Source organism: Hyaena hyaena, unplaced genomic scaffold (assembly GCF_003009895.1).
Source record: "Hyaena hyaena isolate Hyena2069 unplaced genomic scaffold, ASM300989v1 scaffold_202, whole genome shotgun sequence".
NCBI lineage: Eukaryota > Metazoa > Chordata > Mammalia > Carnivora > Hyaenidae > Hyaena > Hyaena hyaena.
Genome location: NW_024080832.1, coordinates 1,459,930 through 1,482,765, shown reverse-complemented (window position 1 = coordinate 1,482,765; position 22,836 = coordinate 1,459,930). Strand labels below are relative to the sequence as shown.

General features: G+C 60.5%; 1 protein-coding gene across 3 annotated transcripts in view; it reads left to right on the top strand.

Moving 5' to 3' along the window:
• The window catches only part of ITPR3 (inositol 1,4,5-trisphosphate receptor type 3), a 67,309-nt gene extending 44,495 nt beyond the window's left edge, over positions 1-22,814 (top strand). For 2 of the 3 annotated variants that reach the window (XM_039241804.1, XM_039241803.1), the window contains exons 23-58: positions 7-136; positions 659-716; positions 1,867-2,032; positions 3,000-3,164; positions 3,248-3,322; positions 3,747-3,872; positions 4,511-4,633; positions 4,710-4,910; positions 5,989-6,240; positions 6,504-6,629; positions 6,766-6,891; positions 8,106-8,226; positions 9,012-9,199; positions 9,742-9,890; positions 10,090-10,198; positions 10,325-10,415; positions 10,534-10,703; positions 11,852-12,026; positions 12,184-12,368; positions 12,552-12,752; positions 12,891-13,001; positions 13,406-13,501; positions 13,620-13,721; positions 13,834-13,920; positions 14,434-14,544; positions 14,636-14,828; positions 15,039-15,164; positions 15,632-15,804; positions 16,467-16,631; positions 17,356-17,548; positions 18,008-18,112; positions 18,199-18,326; positions 19,193-19,358; positions 19,800-19,960; positions 21,131-21,292; positions 21,963-22,814. In XM_039241804.1, coding sequence (XP_039097735.1) covers positions 7-136; positions 659-716; positions 1,867-2,032; positions 3,000-3,164; positions 3,248-3,322; positions 3,747-3,872; positions 4,511-4,633; positions 4,710-4,910; positions 5,989-6,240; positions 6,504-6,629; positions 6,766-6,891; positions 8,106-8,226; positions 9,012-9,199; positions 9,742-9,890; positions 10,090-10,198; positions 10,325-10,415; positions 10,534-10,703; positions 11,852-12,026; positions 12,184-12,368; positions 12,552-12,752; positions 12,891-13,001; positions 13,406-13,501; positions 13,620-13,721; positions 13,834-13,920; positions 14,434-14,544; positions 14,636-14,828; positions 15,039-15,164; positions 15,632-15,804; positions 16,467-16,631; positions 17,356-17,548; positions 18,008-18,112; positions 18,199-18,326; positions 19,193-19,358; positions 19,800-19,960; positions 21,131-21,292; positions 21,963-22,031 — 5,085 coding nt within the window. In that variant the 3' untranslated portion in view covers positions 22,032-22,814. The remainder of the gene's footprint in view (positions 1-6; positions 137-658; positions 717-1,866; positions 2,033-2,999; positions 3,165-3,247; positions 3,323-3,746; positions 3,873-4,510; positions 4,634-4,709; positions 4,911-5,988; positions 6,241-6,503; positions 6,630-6,765; positions 6,892-8,105; positions 8,227-9,011; positions 9,200-9,741; positions 9,891-10,089; positions 10,199-10,324; positions 10,416-10,533; positions 10,704-11,851; positions 12,027-12,183; positions 12,369-12,551; positions 12,753-12,890; positions 13,002-13,405; positions 13,502-13,619; positions 13,722-13,833; positions 13,921-14,433; positions 14,545-14,635; positions 14,829-15,038; positions 15,165-15,631; positions 15,805-16,466; positions 16,632-17,355; positions 17,549-18,007; positions 18,113-18,198; positions 18,327-19,192; positions 19,359-19,799; positions 19,961-21,130; positions 21,293-21,962) is intronic. The other variant, XM_039241805.1, reaches the window with a different exon arrangement.
• Positions 22,815-22,836: the final 22 nt, after the last annotated feature.

The following is a 22,836-nucleotide window of genomic DNA, read 5'->3' as shown; positions in this document are numbered from 1 at the left end:
CTCCAGTTCATCCTGAACGTCCGCCTGGATTACCGCATCTCCTACCTGCTGTCCGTCTTCAAGAAGGAGTTTGTGGAGGTGTTCCCCATGCAGGACAGCGGGGCCGACGGCACAGCCCCGGCCTTCGACTCCACCAGTGAGCCCTCACTCCTGCCTTCCCCACCCCTGCCTTCCCCTGCCTTCAGGCTGAGGCCGTCTGACTCGCCCAGGGATACACATCGGTGGGGTGGAGGCTGGGGGATACTACGGGGCTGGATCCCCAGCTTTGCCTCTGTTTCCCCAGCCTGCAAGGGCCTTTCCTCCCTAACATCTAATTTAATTGCCATGGTGAGAAGTGAGGGCAGAGATTATTCTCTCCACTTCCCAAATGGAGAAACTGAGGCCCATAGAGAGGCAGGGACTTGCCTAAGGTCAGAGCCAGTCAGAGGCTGAACCAGACCAGGACCCAGGTCTCCTGATGCCCAGTTCAGAACGCTGCTCGCCCCTGCCGGGCAGTGGGGCTACCCTGAGAAGGAGCATGCGGGCGGGGCCGCCCCCCAGCCAGTGTAGGGAACTTGGTGGCTTGGGCACGGCCCTGCTCCCTTACCCCTCTGATCCCCATCTTCCCTGGGCATGGACCTGCTGCCTGCCCCCATCTGCCCACTCTTGCTCCCCACAGCTGCTAACATGAACCTGGACCGCATCGGGGAGCAGGCGGAGGCCATGTTTGGAGTAGGGTGAGGCCAGGCTCGAGCTGGGGGGTTGTATGTGGGGTTGGGTGGGGGATGCTGACACAGGTGTGAGAACCCCCTTCTTGGGGTCTCCGAAGCTAGGTTTCCCAGGGCTGGGGCTGGCCGCTCCTGCTGGGTCTTATCCCCCCCGTAGCCCTTCGCCGGGCTCTGGGGCTGGGGGCTCCTTGGCTTTGTGCATTTGCCCTGTCAGGCCTGCCCAGCCCCAGTGATGCAGGGGCCGCCTGGACCTTAGTGTCATCTTGGTCATTCCCCTGCCCTCACCCAGGGCTGTTGTGCTTCTGTTTGTGCATCGGGACTTGGGCCAGGTAGCTGGAGGGGAGCAGGGGGAGGTGGGGAGGGAAGGCCGCTGTACAGAGGGCTGGAGTGGGGAGGGCTCGTCCTGGGGGTTGGGGGCTCTTAACCATTTCCATGCCACACTCTTGGCATCTAATGAAGCCCTTGGAGCCCTGCTCAGAATGGCATTTTTAAATTCATTTTAAAAAAGCACATAAGTTACAAAGGAAGGCAAGTGCTTTGAGATACAGTTATCAAAATATTGAAGAAACCAAATTGGACGTGCTGGTTAGGTACGGGCCTTTTTATTAACACACTAAATGACAAGCTGTGCCGGGGCTGTAATTAGTACCATGATTTCGAAGTGGCGATGAACGCAAGTGGCGTTTCGCGATTTCCGTAACAAGTGTAAGGTGTTGTGAAAACATCTGTGATTTGTTGTGGTGACCAAATCACAGGTACTGCTAATTTTTTCTCACTGAAGGAAATGCTGCATTTTTAGTTAGAGGTTGGTAAAGCCGAAGCCGTGGATTTTGCCCATCCTCTGTCCGTGGCCCCGGCCGATCTCTGTGAATCCCTGGGGCGGTGTGTGTGTGTGTGTGTGTGTGTGTGTGTGTGTGTGTGTCTGTCTGTCTGTCTGTCTGTGGGTCCCGTGTGAAGGGTCCCTGCTTCGGTTGTTTAATCAAAGGGAACACGGGGGTCACTCCGGGAGCTCAGGGCAGTGACTATTTACCAACTGGGGAGGATTTTTAGCAAGTATTGCACCCAGCGCTGCATCTGCTAAGGGGTGGTGGGGAGCACGCTTTTCCCTTCGACTGGCGGGGAGCTCACGGGCCGACCGTGCGCCCCACCCGTGCTGCAGGAAGACCAGCAGCATGCTGGAGGTGGACGACGAGGGTGGCCGCATGTTCCTGCGCGTGCTTATCCACCTCACCATGCACGACTACGCGCCGCTGGTCTCGGGGGCCCTGCAGCTGCTCTTCAAGCATTTCAGCCAGCGCCAGGAGGCCATGCACACCTTCAAGCAGGTGCCGCTCCTGTCTGAGCCCCCTTGCCCTTGGGGAGGGGGGAGGAGGCCCAGGGGTTGGCCCTCCAGCCCCCCTAACCCCGGCACTGAGCAGGCGAGTGCGCCAGCTGGACGCTGGCCTGTGCTGGGCACCAAGGAGTCAACCATGATGTAGATGTTCACAGCTCGGGGGAAGCTCAAGATGCCTATTTGGGGTTCTTGGCCTTGCTGAACCCCTTAAACGTGAAGGCCAAGGCTTGGCCATCTTTGTTACCTCTCAGCCTAACGCAAGGCCTGTCGCTTTCTATGATGTGGATGGCACTTCATAGTTTACAAACTATATAGCACGTGCGCGGGTTTGCTAAGTGCTTCAGATCACGCCTGGCATGCAGTCAGCCCTCACTAAGGTGACTGGTTGTGTTCTCGCAGTGTCGTGTGATCTTGACAGCACCCCGGGAGATGGGACTGGCATTTAGCAAGGGTGTGCCAGACACAGCACTGGCCTCGCGTTAATGGAATTCTCGCAGCAGCCCTAGCAACATGGTTACTGCTCTCATTCCCGTTTTTATAGAGAGGGACATTGAGGCCCAGGAGGCTTTCCCTCCTTACCCACTGGCCAGAGCGAGTGAAGTGGGAGCCAAGATTCAGATCCCTCTTTCAGCCAGCACTCAGTGATGCCAGTGTGCTTTGCCCTGCCCTGTTTGGGGTCCGAGTGGCCAAGTGACATGCCTTCACGGTACAAGCCAATGAGTTGCTGAAGGCAGGTGATGGGGCAGCTCATGCCCAGGAGTGCAGGGAGGCCTTCGGCCATCAGGGAAGGCTTCCTGGAGGCGGTGGACTATGGCAGGGCCATAAACACTGAGTAGGAGCAGAGGCGGAATGGAGATGCCAGGACCAGAGGCCTGCGACGGGGCAGGCGCTGGGGTTCTCTGCGAGGCAGTGGACCTGGGGTGCCCATCTCACCAGGCAGTCCCGTCTTCAACCTTTAGGTGCAGCTGCTGATCTCAGCTCAGGACGTGGAGAACTACAAGGTGATCAAGTCGGAGCTGGACCGGCTGCGGACCATGGTCGAGAAGTCGGAGCTGTGGGTCGACAAGAAGGGCAGCAGCAAGGGCGAGGAAGTGGAGGCAGGCACTGCTAAAGATAAGAAGGAGGTGCGCGAGGTCGCGGGGGGCTGGGGGGACAGGGCTCCCAGCAAGGGCTGGGCCTGGCTGACCCCCATTCCCTGTGTCCACAGCGGCCCACAGACGAGGAGGGCTTTCTGCACCCACCTGGGGAGAAGAGCAGTGAGAACTACCAGATCGTCAAGGGCGTGAGTGGCCGGGGGCCCCGGGATCCCCCTGGAGGCTCTGGGGCCTGGGCTCTCCTGCCTCTCCACTCTGCCGGCCACTGGTCCTCAAAATAGACGTCTTCTGTCTTTTCCCGCGCATTAAAAACAGCCCTGCCAAGGTCCAGATGGCCTTGTTTTAAAGCTGAAGGAATTTAATGAAATTCCATTTCACAGTCATATTGTTCTATTTACTTTTATGGATGGGATTGGGTCTTTAGTGCTTCGTGGCCTTGTTGCAGTGATCTGACACAGTGACCACGGCCTCCTTCCCCCGTCCCGTCCCCAGTGTGAGCTGGGGCTTGGCTGGGGTTGGCAGGGTACTCTGGCCAGCCTGAGCAGGGCCTTGGGTGGAGGGGAAGCTTGAGGTGGAGGGAAGGGGTCTGAGCTCACCCTCCACTCCCCCCAGATCCTGGAGCGGCTGAACAAGATGTGCGGCGTTGGGGAGCAGATGAGGAAGAAGCAGCAGAGGCTGCTCAAGAACATGGATGCCCACAAAGTCATGCTGGACCTGCTGCAGGTCCCCTATGACAAGGTGGCCTCTGGATCCCCAGGGCAGCTTCACCCTGAGCCCCAATTTAACCCCAACCACACGCTAGCCCCGGATGCTAACCTCACCCAGCCTCACCCTGATTCTGACCGTGATCCTGGCTTCTGTTTCCCTCTCTGGCCGGATAATCTCAACTTCATTGTAACCTTTGACCGTCCTCCCCTTACCTTGATCCACGTGACCCCTTGACTCATGATGTCAATACAGGCCTCGTACTGACCCCTGACTTTGATGCCACACCCTGGCCTCACTCTGACCTCCTAGTCTGACCTGGTCCCTGACTCTAAATTTAGCCTCATTTCAATCTTTGACCCTGCATGCCTCCCCCTTGACTGACCTTGATCTTGATCTGTCTCAAGCCTCACACTGACTCTTGAGCCTGACACCATCCCAGCGTTCACCTGACCCTGATCCCTCAGCCTCGCTCCCCCTCCAGCCTCACCTCACCCTCTGACCCCCAGCCCCTCACACATTTCCTCGTCCTGACCTGGTGGCCCAGCTTTCACCTTGAACCCGGCCTCCCTGTGGTCCCAATCCCAAGCCCTGACCTGCCCCCACACCCATGGGAGCTCAGGCACCAGGCCTGACCTCACCTCGCTCCCCTCCCCCCACCCCGTGCCCAGGGCGATGCCAAGATGATGGAGATTCTGCGGTACACGCACCAGTTCCTGCAGAAGTTCTGCGCGGGGAACCCCGGCAACCAGGCCCTGCTGCACAAGCACCTGCACCTCTTCCTCACCCCGGGGGTAAGGGCGCCGGGTGGAGGCGGCTGGCCAGAGCGGGGCCTGGGTCCCCCCTTTCTGACGGGCGCGCTCCCCGCAGCTCCTGGAGGCAGAGACCATGCAGCACATCTTCCTGAACAACTACCAGCTGTGCTCTGAAATCAGCGAGCCCGTGCTGCAGCACTTCGTGCACCTGCTGGCCACGCACGGGCGGCACGTTCAGTACCTGGACTTCCTGCACACCGTCATCAAGGCCGAGGGCAAGTACGTCAAGAAGTGCCAGGACATGATCATGACGGAGGTGAGGAAGGGGCGGGGGGGGGGGGGGGGGGGCGCACGTGGTGGCGCACGGGAGCTCAGGTGGAGGCCACAGAGAGGGAGCGCTCGGGAGGCGGGACCCCGGGATGGAGGAGTCAGGCAGCGAGAGGAGCGCTGAGGGTGCTGGACGGCCGAGGGAGAGCTAAGCTCACAGAGGCCGGTCTAGCGGAACTCAGATAACAGGCCTGAAAGTGCAAACCCTCCTTCCCTCGTTTAGCCTTCTGTTACTATGTACTTAAAAAATCACCGGTACTGGGCACGTGGGGGGAGCAGTTGCATGTGAGCTCGGGGCGGGGCGACCACAGCCTTCGTGCCCGGGCCCCTGCATCTGGCACATTGCGGGTACTCAGTAGGTCTGTTTACCTGAAGCCATGGAGGGTTGAGGGCTGAGTCTCAATCTGGAAGAGACGGGGACTCTGCCCTGGGGCCTCTTACTGCATGGAGTGGGGGCGGGGGAGGAAGGAGCCCGGGGAAGTGAGATGAGGGACCTAATAAACGAGATGCCCTGAGTTGGGAGGGCTGTGCTGTGTGAATTATTAATTGCTGTTATTATATTCCCGTGAATAACATAATTGCTGATATGAGAGGATGCAGTGAGTGCTCTGTGAGGCTTTAAATTACACACTGTGGGAGCACTGGGGAATGGGGGGTGGGGTGAGCCAGGCAAGGGTGGGATTTGCAAGGGCTTCCTGGCAGAGGCACCTCTGAAACAGCGTGTGCTCTGTGAGGCTTTACATTATACACTGTGGGAGCACTGAGGAGTGGCGGAGTGGTGAGCCAGGCAGGGGTGGGATTTGCAAGGGCTTCCTGGAGGAGGCACCTCTGAAACAAGCCTGAATGGGACTTCTTTCTTTAGAGGAGGAGGGGGCACTTTCTGGGTCCAGGGCTCGGCCCAGATGGCAGAGGGCCTGCGACATCAGCCTACGGCCCCCCAGGGCCAGGCAGGGGAGGGTTTGCCTGAATGTCAGGTGAGGGCTGAGGTCCGGGTCCCAATCTCTCTTGGGTACACCCAGGGCCTGCTGGACTGGGGGGGTCTGACGGGGCACCCCTCCTGCCCACAGCTGACCAACGCAGGTGATGATGTGGTCGTGTTCTACAATGACAAAGCCTCACTGACGCACCTGCTGGACATGATGAAGGCCGCCCGGGATGGCGTGGAGGACCACAGCCCCCTCATGTATCACATCTCCCTGGTGGACTTGCTGGCTGCCTGCGCCGAGGGCAAGAACGTCTACACCGAGATCAAGTGCACCTCCCTGCTGCCCTTAGAGGACGTGGTGTCTGTGGTGACACACGAGGACTGCATCACCGAGGTCCTCTGGGGACTGGGAGAGGTGGCTGCGGAGGGGGGGGACAGCCGGGGGAGAAGCGTAGAGCCAGGCTGAGGCAGCCTTGCAATGGCAGGGAAGGAAGAGGCTGGTAAGGAAAGTGGGGGAGTGGCAGACGTGGGGGAGGGTGGGAGGGGTGTGGGGAGAGGAGCAACGGGGAGGTCAGGGGAGAATCGGGGGAGTGCAGAGAGGGAGAGCCTGGACCGGCGGCCTTGCCAGCGCTCCTGACCTTGCTCCCGGCTGCGCAGGTGAAAATGGCCTACGTGAACTTCGTGAATCACTGCTATGTTGACACAGAGGTGGAGATGAAGGAGATCTACACCAGCAACCACATCTGGACACTCTTTGAGAACTTCACCCTGGACATGGCTCGGGTCTGTCCCTGGGGAGGGGAGGGTGTGGGCTTGTGGGTGTGCTGTGCTGGGCAGGGTCGTGGTTGGGAGCCCCAGCAGTCTTCTCGGGGGGGGGGGAGTGGTGGGCCCCCCCAGGCATCTCTCTCTCCTACCCCAGGTCTGCAGTAAGCGGGAGAAGCGCCTGACTGACCCCACCCTGGAGAAGTACGTGCTGACCGTCGTGCTGGACACCATCAACGCCTTCTTCAGCTCTCCGTTCTCTGAGAACAGCACCTCCCTGCAGGTGGGCTGCTCCTGCCCGCACAGACTTTGTGTAGGGAAGGAAGAGGATATATATTCCTGTTTGTTCCTGATACACAGAGACATAGCAGGAGGAAACATACGAGTGTGCTAGTTACATCTGCTGTGTAACAAGTCCCCCCAAACCCGAGCAGTTTAAAACAAGGAACATTTATTCTTCCATAATTTCTGTGGGTCAGGAATTACAGTGGGGACCGTACCCTAGAACAGGAACTCGTAAGTTCTCTAGGTAGGACGGATCCCAGGTGGCGGGGGCAGCTGGCAGCACTTCCTCCCCGAAGGCAAGATGGTCACGCCTGACTCAATGGACAGCAGAGCCAGAGCAGTATTCCAGAGGGTCCGAGGCACAGAGATCTTTGGTGTGTGGCTTAGTTGATCAGGTGCCCCAGGACTGAAGTGGCCAACCTTCTGGAGTCTCACTTACCCGTATCAGCAGACAGGCTCTAGGCTAGCGAACAGAAGTTTGCCTTAAATCACTGGAAGGGTCATGGCCCCTCAGTCGATTCCCAGATTCCCAGACATCATAGTCCAGAGCCTCTTGAAGGAAAGAGAGGCTGGCTCCCTGGAGGAGGGAGCCTGCGACAATACCTAAATCATAAAGGAACCCTGGATGGACACACCAGTGACCAAGAGAGGGGCTACCTATAGATGGACTGAGGGCGGAGTGGGTCCTAGTTTCTCAGCAAGGGTGGGTTTGTTTTGACACATGTATGTTTGGGCCCTGGGACTATTTTGGGACTATGGGTAATAGCATCAGTTTTCCCCACCTCTCATGAGCCCCAGGGCAGAGTGTGGGAGAATGGGGCTGATGGGGTCAAGGTTGGGGTGACACTTCTCAAAGTATGCCTTTTCATAACATACTTTGGGTTTTGAACCATGTAAATATATCACCTTTCCACTATTAATTTATTAAAAAAATTTTTTTAAAGGAAGGAAAAGCCTAGCAATAGGACTAGAAGCCCCAGGTCTGGACCTTGGGGAATTCTTACAGGGCTGCCATGTACAGTTGGGCAGGTTGTGTACTGCTGAGAGGAAAGGGGGTACCTTTTTCCAATTGGCACAAAGGCACATGGTATCTCTTGGAGGCCCTGTTCCTCTATCATGCCCATTCTCAGTGGGCTCTGGTCACTGGGCCTGGGGCTGTCCCAGGGTGGAGAGTGGGTCAGGCTGTAGCAGTAGGTGTGTTGCCTCTTGCAGACCCACCAGACAATCGTGGTGCAGCTGCTGCAGTCCACCACACGGCTGCTCGAGTGTCCGTGGCTGCAGCAGCAGCACAAGGGCTCCGTGGAGGCCTGCATCCGGACCCTCGCCATGGTGGGTGAGTGTGCCAGGGGCACTGGCTAGCTCCAACCACCCCTCCTCCCCTCCCTTCGCCGCAGGGATGCCTGCCTTAGGAATAAACCCATTATTCCTAAGCTTGCTCGTCATCTGCTTCCAGGTAGTTCTCAGTTAAGTCCTTCTTGGTGTCTAACTAGCTACTTAGCCATAGAGAGAAGCGCTTTTCTCCTTTGAGTCAGTTCCCCAGAGTAGAATGCTGGGGGGACATCCCCCAACCAAAGTTTCCTGTGCTTGCAAATAGTTTTGGGCAGAAGGGAGGCCTGTAGGTTGTTAGGGAGCATTGGGGAAGGGGAGAGCAAAGGTGGGAGCGAGAAGGGGAAGGTCCAGTGTGGAGCCAGGGTAGAATCAAAGAGGCAGAAACTCCTCTATTTTAAAAAAATTTTTTTTTAACATTGATTCATTTTTGAGAGAGAGATAGAGTGTGAGTGGGGGAGGGGCAGAGAGAGAGGGAGACACAGAATCCAAAGCAGGCTCTAGGCTCTGAGCTGTCAGCACAGAGCCCAAACCGGGGCTTGAACCCATGAGTGGTGAGATCATGATCTGAGCCAAAGTCAGACGCTGAACCAACTGAACCACCCAGGTGCCCCAGAAACTCCCTCTTTTTACCCCAAAAGGGAAGAGGCCACCTCAGTCCAAGTGGGGGCCAGCATGTCCCTCAGAACTTCGGTTAGTGCACCCTGTCCCCTGGTACAGCTGCCTGAGCCTGGCCCCTCTGGCTGGCTGAGCCCCCCACCTGCCCTCCAGCACCCTCCCCTCTCCCCCCAGCCAAAGGCCGGGCCATCTCCCTGCCCATGGACTTGGATGCGCACATCAGCCTGCTGCTCAGCAGCGGCCCCAGCTGTGCAGCGGCCCAGCGCAACGCCTCCAGCTACAAGACGGCCACGCGGGCCTTCCCCCGCGTCACGCCCACCGCCAACCAGTGGGACTACAAGAACATCATCGAGAAGCTGCAGGTGGGTGTGGGGCTCCCCGGCTCCTGCCCTAAGAGCTGCTCTGGAAGGGCATGTTCCAGGGAAGCGTCCTGTCCTGTGCTGCACGCACTCCCCAGGAGGGAGTCCCCTGCTAAGGGCAGGCCCTGGGCTGGGCACCAAGGGCCAGGAGGACCCAGGCGTCTGCTAGTGGGGCCGGTGTGCACGAAGGGGCTCAGGACAACTCTCAGTCCTTAGAGCCCCTTCCTGTTTATGCAACGCATTATCTACCTACACACACTTCTTGCCATCCCCACGTGGTGGGAGACCGAGGCCCAGAGAGGGTGAGGGTGAGGGGTTTGCCCAGGTCACACAGCTAGATGAGAGGCTGGGTGAGAAGGCAGGGCCAGTGACTCTAAGCAGACAGGCATCCTGCATTGTTCAGGGTGGTTCCTTAGATAGGCTCAGAGGAATCCGTGGGGCCCCCTGGTGCTGGGGAGTGGGGAATGGCAATCAGGCCTCACTCATCCGTGGGCCCTGGATGGCCTGCGCCTGGCCCGGTGGTGACTGTGCCATGCCCGCTCCAGGACATCATCACGGCCCTGGAGGAGCGGCTGAGGCCACTGGTGCAGGCTGAGCTGTCTGTGCTGGTAGATGTCCTGCACTGGCCCGAGCTGCTCTTCCTGGAGGGCAGTGACGCCTACCAGCGCTGCGAGAGTGGGGGCTTCCTGTCCAAGTGAGTGCAGTGGCAGCCTGGCCGGGGGTGGGGGAATGGCGGGCACAAGGCAGCCTGGGACAGGGAAGGGCCCTGTGGGGGCTGGGCAGCCCACGGGGTCAGGGGGCTGCTTGCGTCCCTGGCCAGCACAGGGCAGGGGAGGTGGCTGGAGGTGGGCATCAGAGGCCGCCCCACGCGTCCGTCCTTCCTCACTGGCCAGGCTGATCCAGCACACCAAGGACCTCATGGAGTCAGAGGAGAAGCTGTGTGTCAAGGTGCTGCGGACCCTGCAGCAAATGCTGCTCAAGAAGGCCAAGTATGGGGACCGGGTGAGTGGCCAGGCGAGCTGGATACCGTGCGGGCCCGGCCAGGAGTGCCCGGGGCTCGGGGCCGGGCCTGGCCTGCCAGTGGTTCGATGGTGAGAAGTTCCCCTGTGGGCCCTCCCTTTTCTCCAGGGCAATCAGCTGCGCAAGATGCTGCTACAAAACTACCTCCAGAACCGGAAGTCCAGCTCGAGGGGAGACCTTTCGGACCCCATGAGCGCTGGTCAGTACCGCCCGCCCCCCTGGCCGTGCCTCTGGGTAACCCGTTCGCCTAGGCCCTGGGCCCTGCCTTCTGCTCCCCTGCCCTACCGACTCCCCTCAAGCGGGCTCCCCAACTTCAGGCCTGGACCAAGACTGGTCAGCAATTGCGGCCACCCAGTGCCGGCTGGACAAGGAGGGGGCCACCAAGCTGGTGTGTGACCTTATCACCAGCACCAAGAATGAGAAGATCTTCCAGGAGAGCATCGGCCTGGCCATCCGCCTGCTGGATGGTGGCAACACCGAGATCCAGGTGTGGAGTGGAGGGGCTCCCGGGTGGTGCCTGCTACAAGAAGGAGGGGTGTGCCAGGGGCCTGGCTGCTGGGCTGGGTGCGGCTGGCCAGCACGAGTCTGGCTACCCGTGGGTGGTCCCACCTCCCATAACTGCACCCGTGTTGTGTGGCCTCTTTTCTGTCCTCACCGACCATCCTGTTCAAGCCAGGCCTGAGCCTGCCTCCCCGCCAGGCTGCCCACATCATGCCTGCCTCTTGGCCTCTGCTCGGGCTTCCTTCCCTCCTCCTCCACATCCTCCTCAGCCTTTGGGGCCCAGCTAAAGGACTGCCTCCTCTGAGAAGCCCCCTCTGATTGCTTTGTCCCCATGCATTCATCTGTGCATTGTTTCAGTAAGCCCGCACGGAATGCTTTGCATGGCCTGTCAGTGTTCTAGGCGCTGAGGATTCAGTAGCGAACAGGAAAGATAGCATCCATGTTCCCTTGCTCCTGTATCCTAGTGAGGACAATAGCCAGTAACCATACCCACCCCGCCAAATAGAGAGAGCATGATGGACAGTGATGTTGGAGGTGAGGGGCTTAGGGAGTGCTGGGGCAGGGATCAGGGAAGGTTCCTGAAAAGGGGAACGTTGGATCAAGGATGCAGAGGTGAGCACAAGGACAGGTGGGTGCTGTCCTGGGAGAGTGCAAAGGCCATGAGGCGGAAGTGGCCGATGTGGCTGGAGAGGACAGAGGAGTGGAGAGTGGTGGGCCCTGGGGTCAGAGGGGTGGCAGGCCGTCGTGTGGCCTCACGGGTGCTGTGAGGCGTGGCTTTTCCTGTGGGTAAGATGGGGCCATTGCAGCGTTTCGGGCAGAGGAGAGAGACAAGACTTGGACTTCCAAGGGGCATCTCTGCTGCTGTATGCGGAGCAGACGGAGGGCTGAGGGCAGATGCAGGTGGGGGTGAGGAGGCTAGGGCGGGCCTCTAGCATCCCAGTGACAGCAGATACGGACCCTTCCCCTCTGCCTCCACAGTCCTGACGGCCCCTGCCCCAGCCTCAGTCCCAGGGCACATCTAGGGGCTTGTCTGTGGTCCTGCAGGGGCTTGTCCCTGCAGTGCAGGATAGAGCCCCCCGGGGACCTACCAGGGGCTGCTCAGAGCCAGTCCCTCATCTCACTGTCCACCCCCAGAAATCCTTCTACAACCTGATGACCAGCGACAAGAAGTCAGAGCGCTTCTTCAAGGTGCTGCACGACCGCATGAAGCGGGCCCAGCAGGAGACCAAGTCCACGGTGGCCGTCAACATGAATGACCTGGGCAGCCAGCCACGCGAGGACCGGGAGCCGGCAGACCCCACCACCAAAGGTCAGGGGTCACAGCAGTACAGGATGCGGGTGCTGGGCCAGCGTCAGAGGCTTCAGGGTGAAGGCAGTCCCTGGGCGGGATCTGCAGGCAGGGGCCTGTGGGTGAGAACACAGGGGTCCGGTTACTTCCGGCAGCCTTACGTGGCCTTGCCCTGCAGGCCGCGTGGCTTCCTTCTCACTGCCAGGCTCCCCGTCCCGCTATTCGCTGGGCCCCAGCCTGCGCCGGGGGCACGAGGTGGGCGAGCGCGTGCAGAGCAACGAGATGGGCACGTCTGTGCTCATCATGCAGCCCATCCTGCGCTTTCTGCAGCTGCTGTGTGAGAACCACAACCGCGACCTGCAGGTGAGCACCTGCCCGCCCCTCCCCCAGCCAGCGGGTGGGCGCCTGGCCGCCCCTCCCCATCTGTCTGTGCGTGGCTGCCCTGTAGCTGTGGTCAAGCCCTGCGGCGCTCAGGGTCGTGGTCCCTAGGCAGGCCTCTGCCTCCCGGCGGGAGCAGTGCCACGTCCACCCTTCTGTGCTCTGCAGAACTTCCTGCGCTCCCAGAACAACAAGACCAACTACAACCTGGTGTGTGAGACACTGCAGTTCCTGGACATCATGTGCGGCAGCACTACCGGTGGCCTGGGGCTGCTGGGGCTTTACATCAATGAGGACAATGTGGGCCTTGTCATCCAGACCCTAGAGACCCTCACTGAGTACTGCCAGGGCCCCTGCCACGAGAACCAGGTAAGCTGCCGTGAGAACCAGGAGCAGCCGAGGGGGAGTGTGGACGTGTGGGTGTGGGGAGCAGGCTGGGCAGGGTGGACACTGAGCCTCCGGGGTACCAGAGTGCTGAGCCCTGTGTCCCCCACTGCCTCCCGCCAGACCTGCATTGTGACGCACGAGTCCAATGGCATAGACATCATCACGGCCCTGATTCTTAATGACATCAGTCCCCTGTGCAAATACCGTATGGATCTGGTGCTGCAGCTTAAGGTGGGGTCCGGGGCAGCCCGCATGAGTGTGCCTGTGATGTGTATGCACAAATGCATGCGATGTGTGTTGAGTGTGCCTCCTGGGGTGCATTGGCGTGTTTCACATGTACACCTTTACATGCACATCTAGGAGCAGATGTGTTCTGGGTTTATCTGAGGGTCTCCCACGGGGGTATCTGCTTTGTGGGGGACTGTGTGTGCTTGCCATGGGGTAGGGTGAAGGCAGCTAGAGGGTGAGCTGGATTTGCAGGACACTTCTCAGCGAGTCCTGGGGGACAGTGAGGATGGGAAAGCCCCAGCCCATCTTGCAGGCCAGGAGAGGCTATTATGGAGTAGCCAGTGGAAGAGGTCGTTGGGGGATGCGGTGGGGACTCAGCCTGTCCCCCTCTCCCCACCTCTCCGCAGGACAATGCCTCCAAGCTGCTCCTGGCTCTGATGGAGAGCCGGCACGACAGTGAAAACGCTGAGCGAATCCTCATCAGCTTGCGGCCCCAGGAGCTGGTGAGGCGGGGGCCAGGGGTCAGGTGGGAAGGTGTGCCTGGGGGGGGTGTCGGGAGACGGGGATAGGGCAGTCCCTACCGCGAGGCAGACGGCATTTAAACAGGCCCTGCCCTGCCAGGTGGACGTCATCAAGAAAGCCTACCTGCAGGAGGAGGAGCGTGAGAACTCGGAGGTGAGCCCACGTGAAGTGGGCCACAACATCTACATCCTGGCGCTGCAGGTACCAGCCCCACCCCTGGCCCCGCCCCGGAGGTCCCGCCCCCACCCCTGGCCCCGCCCCCCGGCGGTCCCGCCCACCACGCCCTGTGACTCTGCCCCGCCCTCTCACTCAGCTCTCCAGGCACAACAAGCAGCTGCAGCACCTGCTCAAGCCAGTGAAGCGCATCCAAGAGGAGGAGGCCGAGGGCATCTCTTCTATGGTGAGGGCGCGGGGGCGAGGCTGGGTGTGGGGCGGGGCTTACGTCTAGGGGCGTGGCTGGACGAGGGATTGGATGGGCTGGATCCTTGAGGCTAGGAATTGAGGGCGGAGATGAGGGCACAGCAGAGATCTGAGGGCTGGGTGGAATTTGGGAAGAGCCCCGGGCAGGGCCAGGAATTCTGGGCAGTGCGCGACCCGGGGGCATGGCTGAACCTGAGTGAAGGGTTAGAATGAGAGGCGGGGCTCAGGGCGGGAGGAGCCGGACTGGTGGCCCGGGGTGAAACCTACAAGTGGGAGTGGGAGCGGGGCTGTGGGGCGGGTCTGGAAGCCCGGAGCTGGAGTGGGCTGGAGTGGGCTGGAGTGGAAGCCCCCTACGGCTTATGCCCCTCTGGGGCTGCATCCTGGTTGGGCTAGGCTGGGCCTGGCCCGGGGACCTGGAGCAGGTAGGGCTGGGGTGCCCGACCTAGCAGTGGGAAGCTGCGGGGCCTGACCTCGGCTGCCCCTCTGCCCCCAGCTCAGCCTCAACAACAAGCAGCTGTCCCAGATGCTCAAGTCTTCGGCGCCCGCACAGGAGGAGGAGGAGGACCCCCTGGCCTACTATGAGAACCATACTTCCCAGATAGAGGTGGGGCCCGAGGGCAGTAGGGGCGCGGTGAGTGAGGGCCTGTGAACAAGGGCCGTGGTGCAGGCGTGACCACGTGCCTGTGTGCACCCAGATCGTGCGACAGGACCGCAGCATGGAGCAGATCGTGTTCCCGGTGCCTGGCATCTGCCAGTTCCTGACGGAGGAGACCAAGCACCGGCTCTTCACCACCACGGAGCAGGATGAGCAGGGCAGCAAAGTGAGCGATTTCTTTGACCAGTCCTCCTTCCTGCACAACGAAATGGAGTGGCAGCGCAAACTCCGCAGTGAGGACACGGGGGCCGGGCGGGGCGGGAGGGCACGGCCCCCTGGCGACCCCCTCAGCTGCCCGCCCTGCCTCACCCCAGGAGGGCTCCAGGCATGTTTTCCTCCCCAAGCGGGGCCTGGAGCTTGAGCAGGCGCTGGGGGTGGGGGAGCCCCCCTCGGTGGGGTGGGTGGACAGTGTTAACTAGGGCCCCCACCCCCACCTCCCCCAGGCATGCCTCTGATCTACTGGTTCTCTCGCCGAATGACCCTGTGGGGCAGCATTTCCTTCAACCTGGCAGTTTTCATCAACATCATCATCGCCTTCTTCTACCCCTACATGGAGGGCGCGTCCACAGGTGGGGTCACAAGGCTGGCCGACTGTGGCCTTGGAGACCCCTGAGCCGCCTCCCTGGCTTCGGGCCGAAGCTTGGGGCCAGCCGGGCTCTGAGGGGACCAGAGGCAGGGTGGGGGGATAGCACCCCCGTGCTGCTTTGGGGGCTCTGCACCCCGTCGTGGGGAGAGACAGAAGTGGTCCCTTGGGACGTCAGGGTCCCTGACCTCCCGAGACAGTACACGTCTCTCTCACACACACGAGCACGCTCATGTGTGAGCCAGAGGCCAGATATGGTAGCAGCGGCGGGACAGGGCCTCTTCTGCCTTTAGCCTCGACGTGCAGGTGTGCTGGTGCAGGAGAGCCCTTAATACCACGTGACCAAGAACTTAAGGGGGAAGGTTTCTGGGAGGAGGTGGCTTCTTGGGGTGCTCTGTGGGGGCTGTGGTGAGCTTGAGTGACCAGTGATCGCCCCTGCACCCCGGCCCCCAGGTGTGCTGGGCTCCCCACTCATCTCACTGCTGTTCTGGATCCTCATCTGCTTCTCCATCGCGGCCCTGTTCACCAAGCGCTACAGCATCCGCCCCCTCATTGTGGCGCTCATCCTGCGCTCCATCTACTACCTGGGCATTGGGCCTACACTCAACATCCTGGGCGCCCTCAACGTGAGTGCCAGAGGGAGCCCTCACCCCAGGCCACCCCCGGGGCTCCTGCTGCCTCCCAGCAGCCACTGCTCTGCCCTAAACCCCTGTCCCTGTGTTGGGCTCAGGCTTGTTAAAGCTCCACGGTTGGGACCGTTCTGTGCTTCCACCGTCTCCTGGGACAGCCTGAGGCAACTGGCACTCAGAGATAGCCAGCCAGGAGTCACCTTGGGGCACCAGCTGCAGGGCCGCTGTGTACACGGTGTTAGTCGGGCACTGCCCAGAGGCACTATTTGTACCATAGACATTAAAGGTTTGTATATTATGACGATTTCTGACAGCTGGAAATCAAGTGCCCAGAGCAAGGTGGGGGGAGCCACCTTTTCCTAACTTACTAAGTAGAGGTCAAAGTTGGTCTGAGAGACTCCATCCTCTACCTGTATCTCACTTTCTTCCTGGAGCCAGGGGCCCAAGGGCCTTCTCCCCTGTTCTATCCCAGGAGTCCAGCTACATTTCGGGGGACATTTTTATCAACGCTGAGCCTACCAGGTGGAGCAGGACCAGCTCTGATCCATTCCACAGAAGGGCTGGCCTCTGAGCTGGTCACTGGGTGGGCACGGCAGCAGGGAGTGGGATTCAGGGTGGGCGGCGGGGCCCTGATGCCCATGCCTTCTACCTGCCCCCAGCTGACCAACAAGATTGTGTTTGTGGTGAGCTTTGTGGGCAACCGAGGAACCTTCATCCGGGGCTATAAGGCCATGGTCATGGACATGGAGTTCCTCTACCACGTGGGCTACATCCTGACTAGTGTCCTGGGCCTCTTTGTGCACGAGCTCTTCTACAGTATCCTGGTGAGCCCTCGGGGGTGGGGGGTGGGGGCTGGCAGGGGCGTGGGTTAGGGACAGTCAGGGCTTCCCTCAAGTTGCTAGTGGTTCCCCAGCACCAATCTCTCGGTCCAGTCCTCTTGCTTCTGGGCTGGGAGGGCTAGATTTCCGGAGTCCTCCTCTGCCTGGCCCCAGCCTAGCCTTCAGGGCCCTGCCGGCCGCTCCTGGCCCCCATCTGGCCCATCTCCCCTGTCTGGTAGTGGTTTTAAGCTTGGACTCTGGAGAACCAGACTACCTGGCTTTGCACCCCAGCGTGGCCACTACAAGCTCTATGATTTGGGGCAAGTTTCTAAACTGCCCCATGCCTCCCCTTCTGCATCTGTAAAACGAGGATAATTAACAGCACCTGTCTTCGAGAATGATGGTGAGGTTGACATGAGCCAACACGCACAGATCACGTAGGATGTGTTCTGGCACGTAGCAAGCACACTTTCCGCGCCGGCCGTCTTTCCTCCCCCGTGTGTGGTGTTTGCCTGCCCATTCAGCCCTCACACCTCCTGGGCCACTCCCCTCCCCTCGTCTTAGAACCCCAGGTGCCTCCGAGCAGCCTCCCTGATAGGCCCGCTAGGCTGCTTCCACCTGCCCGAGCACAGACCCTCGTGGAGGAGCCTGTGGGAAACCACTGGGGACCGGGCAGCCCTTGGATCCAGCGGCATCTGCAGCCTCTCAAGGCCCTGTCCCTGCCCTGCAGCTCTTTGACCTCATCTACCGGGAGGAGACGCTGTTCAACGTCATCAAGAGTGTGACTCGCAATGGCCGCTCCATCCTGCTGACCGCCCTGCTGGCCCTCATCCTGGTCTACCTCTTCTCCATCGTTGGCTTCCTCTTCCTCAAGGATGACTTCATCCTTGAGGTTGACCGGCTGCCCAGCAATCACTCTGGAGGTCTGGCAGCTCCTCTCCTGGGCGGGTGTGGGGGCTGGGAGGGGCTGCACAGAGGACCCGCGTCTGTCTCACCAGGCCCCCTGCCTCTCTTCTTCCTCTTGGGTTGGGGGCAGGGGGTCTAGTTCACACCAATCTGCCTCCCGTGCCCTGGGACAGACTGAGGGGTTGGGAGAGCCTTGGTCTTTGGTTCCCTGAGGGGCCACTTGCTTGCAGGCCTGGCATTCATGTTAAACTCAGTATTTGCAGGGACTGCCTGTGTGCCAGGCTCAGGGGTACAGACACCCCTTCCTGCCCTTAGTGCATAGCAGGGGCATGAAGGCCCTTCACCTGCAGCCTGACAGAGCGGGGAGCTCGCAGGATCAGGAGCTTTGTGGAGGGTGTGATGCGGGGGTCACAGCCAGGGGAACGATAAGGCTGGCCATTTGGACCTCCTGGTGACCTCATCCATGTCCCCTCTAGCCAGCCCCCTGGGGATGCCACATGGAGCTGCCACATTTGTGGGCACGTGCAGCAGCGACAAGCTGGACTGTGACTCAGGGGTCTCCGTGCCTGAGGTCCTGGAAGGTGAGGCCAGTGTGTCCTGGGCGCCTGGGGGAGGGGCACAGGGGCAGGTGGCTTGGCTTGGGTATGAGCATGCACTCTGCCTATAGGGAGTGAAGAGCTGGAGAGCACAGAGCGGGCCTGCGACACGCTGCTGATGTGCATCGTCACCGTCATGAACCACGGGTTGCGCAATGGTGGTGGCGTGGGCGACATTCTCCGCAAGCCCTCCAAAGACGTGAGCATCCCCTGCCCCACTCCCAAATCCATATGGCCCAAGCCCTGGCCAGGTCGGCCACCGGGAGGTCATGGTCATGGCCTGGGGGAGCAGCTTGGCTCCCCTCCGTCTCTGATGTTGCAAGCCCCCACTTTGCACCCCCCTCCCTGCTTTGCCACCGAGTCAGTGCATAGTGCCTGCCGTGCCGGTTGAGCTTCCCCACCCCAGTCTGCTCATGTATCCCCCCAGCCCCCCAGCTCACTGTAGTTGCTCTCAGGAAAGACCTTGGCAGTCAAGCTTTGCCCAGGCTGGGGAAGGCGTGAGTCAGACATCGGGTGGAGCCCCGGCGGCACTGGATTCATCCATGAGGCGGAGCCCCAGCCCAGGGCAGGGGAGGGCAGGCTGGGGATGCTGCGTCCGCGAGGGCGCCTCAGGATTTGACTCAGGCAGCCAGGCCTTACCAGTACCCAGTCTGTCCTCAGTCGCATGGGGGCTGAGAAGCCGCTTCCCGGGTCAGACGGTGTTTCTAGAATGTGTGAGGCCAGGCGTCCTGAGGGTGGGGCAGAGGAGTTCAGAGCCGGCTCTGTCCCCAACCCAAAGTTCGGGGCAGAGATAGGCCTCGACCTGCAGCCTCAGTGCCCCACGCCAAACTCCTGTCACGGAGCTCTGGACTAGCAAGTATCCTTTCTGAGTCCGCTGTCTCCTGAGCCACGCTCGGGGCTTGTGGTTGTAGTTCTCACCGCCCCGAGTGAGGCTGGGTCCGGCCTGCCACCCTCAGGGTCCTGGGAGCCAGAGGAGGGCCGAGCCTCCTGTCACAGCCCTGACCCCTGCCTGAGTCAGGCCTGCCTGGGTGTGCTGGGCCCAGCCTCTCTGCCTCCCCCCTGCAGGAGTCTCTCTTCCCAGCCCGTGTGGTCTACGACCTCCTGTTCTTCTTTATCGTCATCATCATCGTGCTGAACCTCATCTTCGGGGTGATCATTGACACCTTTGCTGACCTGCGCAGCGAGAAGCAGAAGAAGGAGGAGATTCTCAAGACCACGTGCTTCATCTGCGGTGAGGCCCCTTTGCGCCGTCCCAGTTCCCAGAGGACACTAGAGCCCCCTGGTCTCCGTCCAGGGCTTTTCCCACCCCCAGTGTGACGTCCCCTCATCACCCACCGCAGGCCAAGGAGCAAGTGTCACCTGCAGGACAAATCCCTTATCAGCGATCCCTGCTTCCCGGGCTCTCGGGATTCTGGCTGCCTGTGCCGTGGCGCTGGGCTGCCCCGTGGAAGGCCGCAGCTGTGGGAGGGCGGGATCTCCGTGGCGAAGCGGCTGGTGCTTTAAATAGAAGTGACCTAAATAGCCTAGGGTGGGCTGTCACACGTGTTCACCAGAGCTTTTAGCCTGGGAACAGATGCCCCCACTGCCCCGAGAGGCGGGTGTCTACTCCACCAAGTGGCCCGCGGTGGCTCTTGGACCCTGATGGTTTTGTCCTCACCCTCCGCATCCTCAGGTCTGGAGAGAGACAAGTTTGATAACAAGACGGTGTCCTTTGAGGAGCACATCAAGTTCGAGCACAACATGTGGAACTACCTGTACTTCATCGTGCTGGTCCGGGTGAAAAACAAGACAGACTACACGGGGCCCGAGAGCTACGTGGCCCAGATGATCAAGGTGTGGGCGCCGCCCGGGAGCAGTGGCCGCCAGGACGGGACAGCCCTGAGTCCTTGTGGCAGGGCCAGCCCTGACCGGAGCCCTGCAGAGGGTCTTTGAGCTCCTCTGCGCAGCCTCTGTTGCTGGGGGAATACCCACAGCAAACCCGTCAGCCCCAAAGGACATGTGTGGCGTCCCCGGGCCCGGGGCTGCCCGATGCTGGGGAGGTGGGGGAGTGGGCAGCCCCTGCCCCGTGGCCGCTGCTCCGTGGACCACCCCGAGGGAGATCTTTCCAGCTCAGCGCAAGGAAGGGCAGCTTCCCAGAGCTTGGATGGTCCAGGCGGGGAGGGAGCCTGTGAGAACTTTCAACTGTCAGACTTAGGAGGATTCAAAGTTAATCTCCAATTTCTGTAGTGACTAAAAGGGAGTGAAGGCAGTGAATAAAAAAAAAAAAAAAAAGGTCCGTAGTGTTCCGGGTAAAGGAAGCCCATCAGTTCCATTAAATGTAGTGCATCTTCAAATTACCACACATCAGATAAATTGCAGGCTAAAAGGAAAGACCTCTCTAGTGGGGGGGAGAGGGGGAAGGCAGTTCTATTTGTTTCTTGAGTGTATAATTGGAACTGATCTTGGAGTGCAGGTTTATCTGTTGGTCTGAGAACTCACAGCTTGTGACAAGGAGCCGGAAAACTGGCGGCCCCCTCCCGCTCCTCCTCTGTCGTGGGAAACGTGGCCTTGCCTCTCAGACACGTGTCGGATGCCAGCCGTCCTCGGCAGAGCCTCCCCTCCCTCAGTGTGCCATCTGTCTGACTCGCATCTTCCTGGGGCGTGGGGCGAGCGGGGCGGGGCGGAAGGAAGGAAGGAAGGAGCTTCAGGGTCTGCCGCAGAGCCCTCCTCCACCTCGCGGGGTGTTGAGTGTAAACAGATGGTGCTGATACTGGCGAGACTTGAGGCCGGCTAACGGAAGCTAGCCTGTCACAGCGTGGTGGCCTCAGCGCCCGCCGAGGTTCACTGCCAGCTCACTCCGGCTCCGGGGAGGACCCCAGTCCGATCAGATTTTCCCATGACACATCCCTGGGGAGGAACTCGTGCAGGGTGTGACGGCGGGTTCCCCCTACATTACTGCTTTTCTAAATGAGGCCTTCCTAGGCTGGGCCTGCGCTTGCTCATCCCTCGGGCCGTCTTTTTCAGAACAAGAACCTGGACTGGTTCCCCCGCATGAGGGCCATGTCCCTAGTGAGCAACGAGGGGGAAGGGGAGCAGAACGAGATCCGGATTCTTCAGGACAAGCTCAACTCTACCATGAAGCTGGTGTCCCACCTCACTGCGCAGCTCAACGAGCTCAAGGAGCAGGTGTGCACCCAAGCCGATCCTGGCCCCACCCTTGGGGTCCCGCGCTGGGTGGCTCCAGACTGTCACTGGGAGGTCACAGCCCAGCCTGCCATGGCAGAGAGGGGGAGGCGACTGGGACCTTCATGCTCCTTCCTGTCCTTTGCGGGCCAAATACACTCTCTCCCCCGTGGAAAGCCAGACTGAGGTTGGCAGCCCCTGTCTGCAGCCCCTGAAAGACACGGCCAAGTGGACCTTTCCTACAGGTGTGAGGGGTCCTCCCCCTCACACCCCCCCCCCCCGACCTCTAGCAGCTGCTGGGGGGGGGTCTCTGAGGGGTTCACTGGTGATAGGGGACGTCAGGGCACCCTTCTCCTTGAGACCCCCTCTTGCCCAGCGCATCCTCCTCTCCATCTGGAGGGCCTAAATGAGCTCAGGCAGCTCCTCTTGTAGGTGGGGTGTTTCCCAGCTGCACCAAATCAGGGGTTTGTGAGGCACTAATTGAGGACAAGGGTCTGGGGCTGACATCCCTGCACCCTGGGGGGCCCTGGCCTGCTGCCAGGGCTGAGCAGCAGCTGGATCTGAGGGGCAGGGGGGTGTGGTGGTGGAGGGTGTGCACCAGCCCCTCCCCGGTGCCTGTGGAGAGAGGGTGCTGGGCCACCTGACCCGACCTGTGGGCACCCTTTAATCCCAGATGACAGAGCAGCGGAAACGCAGGCAGCGCCTGGGCTTTGTGGACGTCCAGAACTGCATGAGCCGCTGAGGAGAGCCACCGAAGGCCCCAGCAGGGGATGGTCATCGCGCAGAGCCTCGACTGGGAACGCCGCCCCTTCCCGTGGTCCAGGGGGCCCGGCCAGCCCGCCGGCCTCTCAAGGCCAGGTGCCCACTCGGCTTCCGGCTCCCATTCTGCCAGACACCTCCAAGCCGTCCCAGGCTCTGACCAGCGTGGAGTGGGGGGAGCCGCAGAGCTGACCGTCCTGCCCAGAGCCCTCAGACCCGACTCAAACTCGCGGGGACGCAGCTCACCTTAATGCCTTAGAGGAAGAGACGTCCTCTGGAAGGACAGTTGCTCTGTTCCTTCAAGCAATAACTGACATTCCCTTGTGTTCCTCCGTGGGATTAGGAGTGGGGTCACCTCTTTATTCTAAGCACTACATTTTGGTCTCTGCCTGCTCCTGGGGGAGGTGCGGTAACGCTGTGGTTGCTAGTGATTTTAGGGCTTTGTTATTTAACTTATTCGTGGGGCCCGCCCGGCCTCCGGCCTCAGACCTGCTGTAGGCAGCGTGCAGACCTCACCATCCAGGCCACCCCTCTGGCTCGGCCCCAGGTGGACTGGTGACCCGAGGAGAAGAGCCTTGCCCGTGGGACCTGCCTCTCCCAGGGCTCCTGAGAAGAGTCACTGGCCCAGAGGGCAGGGCGGGGGCATGTTCCAGCAGCTGGGTTTGGACTGCTTGTTTTATCTCCTTTCGGTGTAACGTTTTACAGACCCTCTGGTCTGAGAACTAATATGTTAACTGCCTTAAATAAATTAATTAATAGAACGCTAGTCCATTAGAAAGGGATGCTGT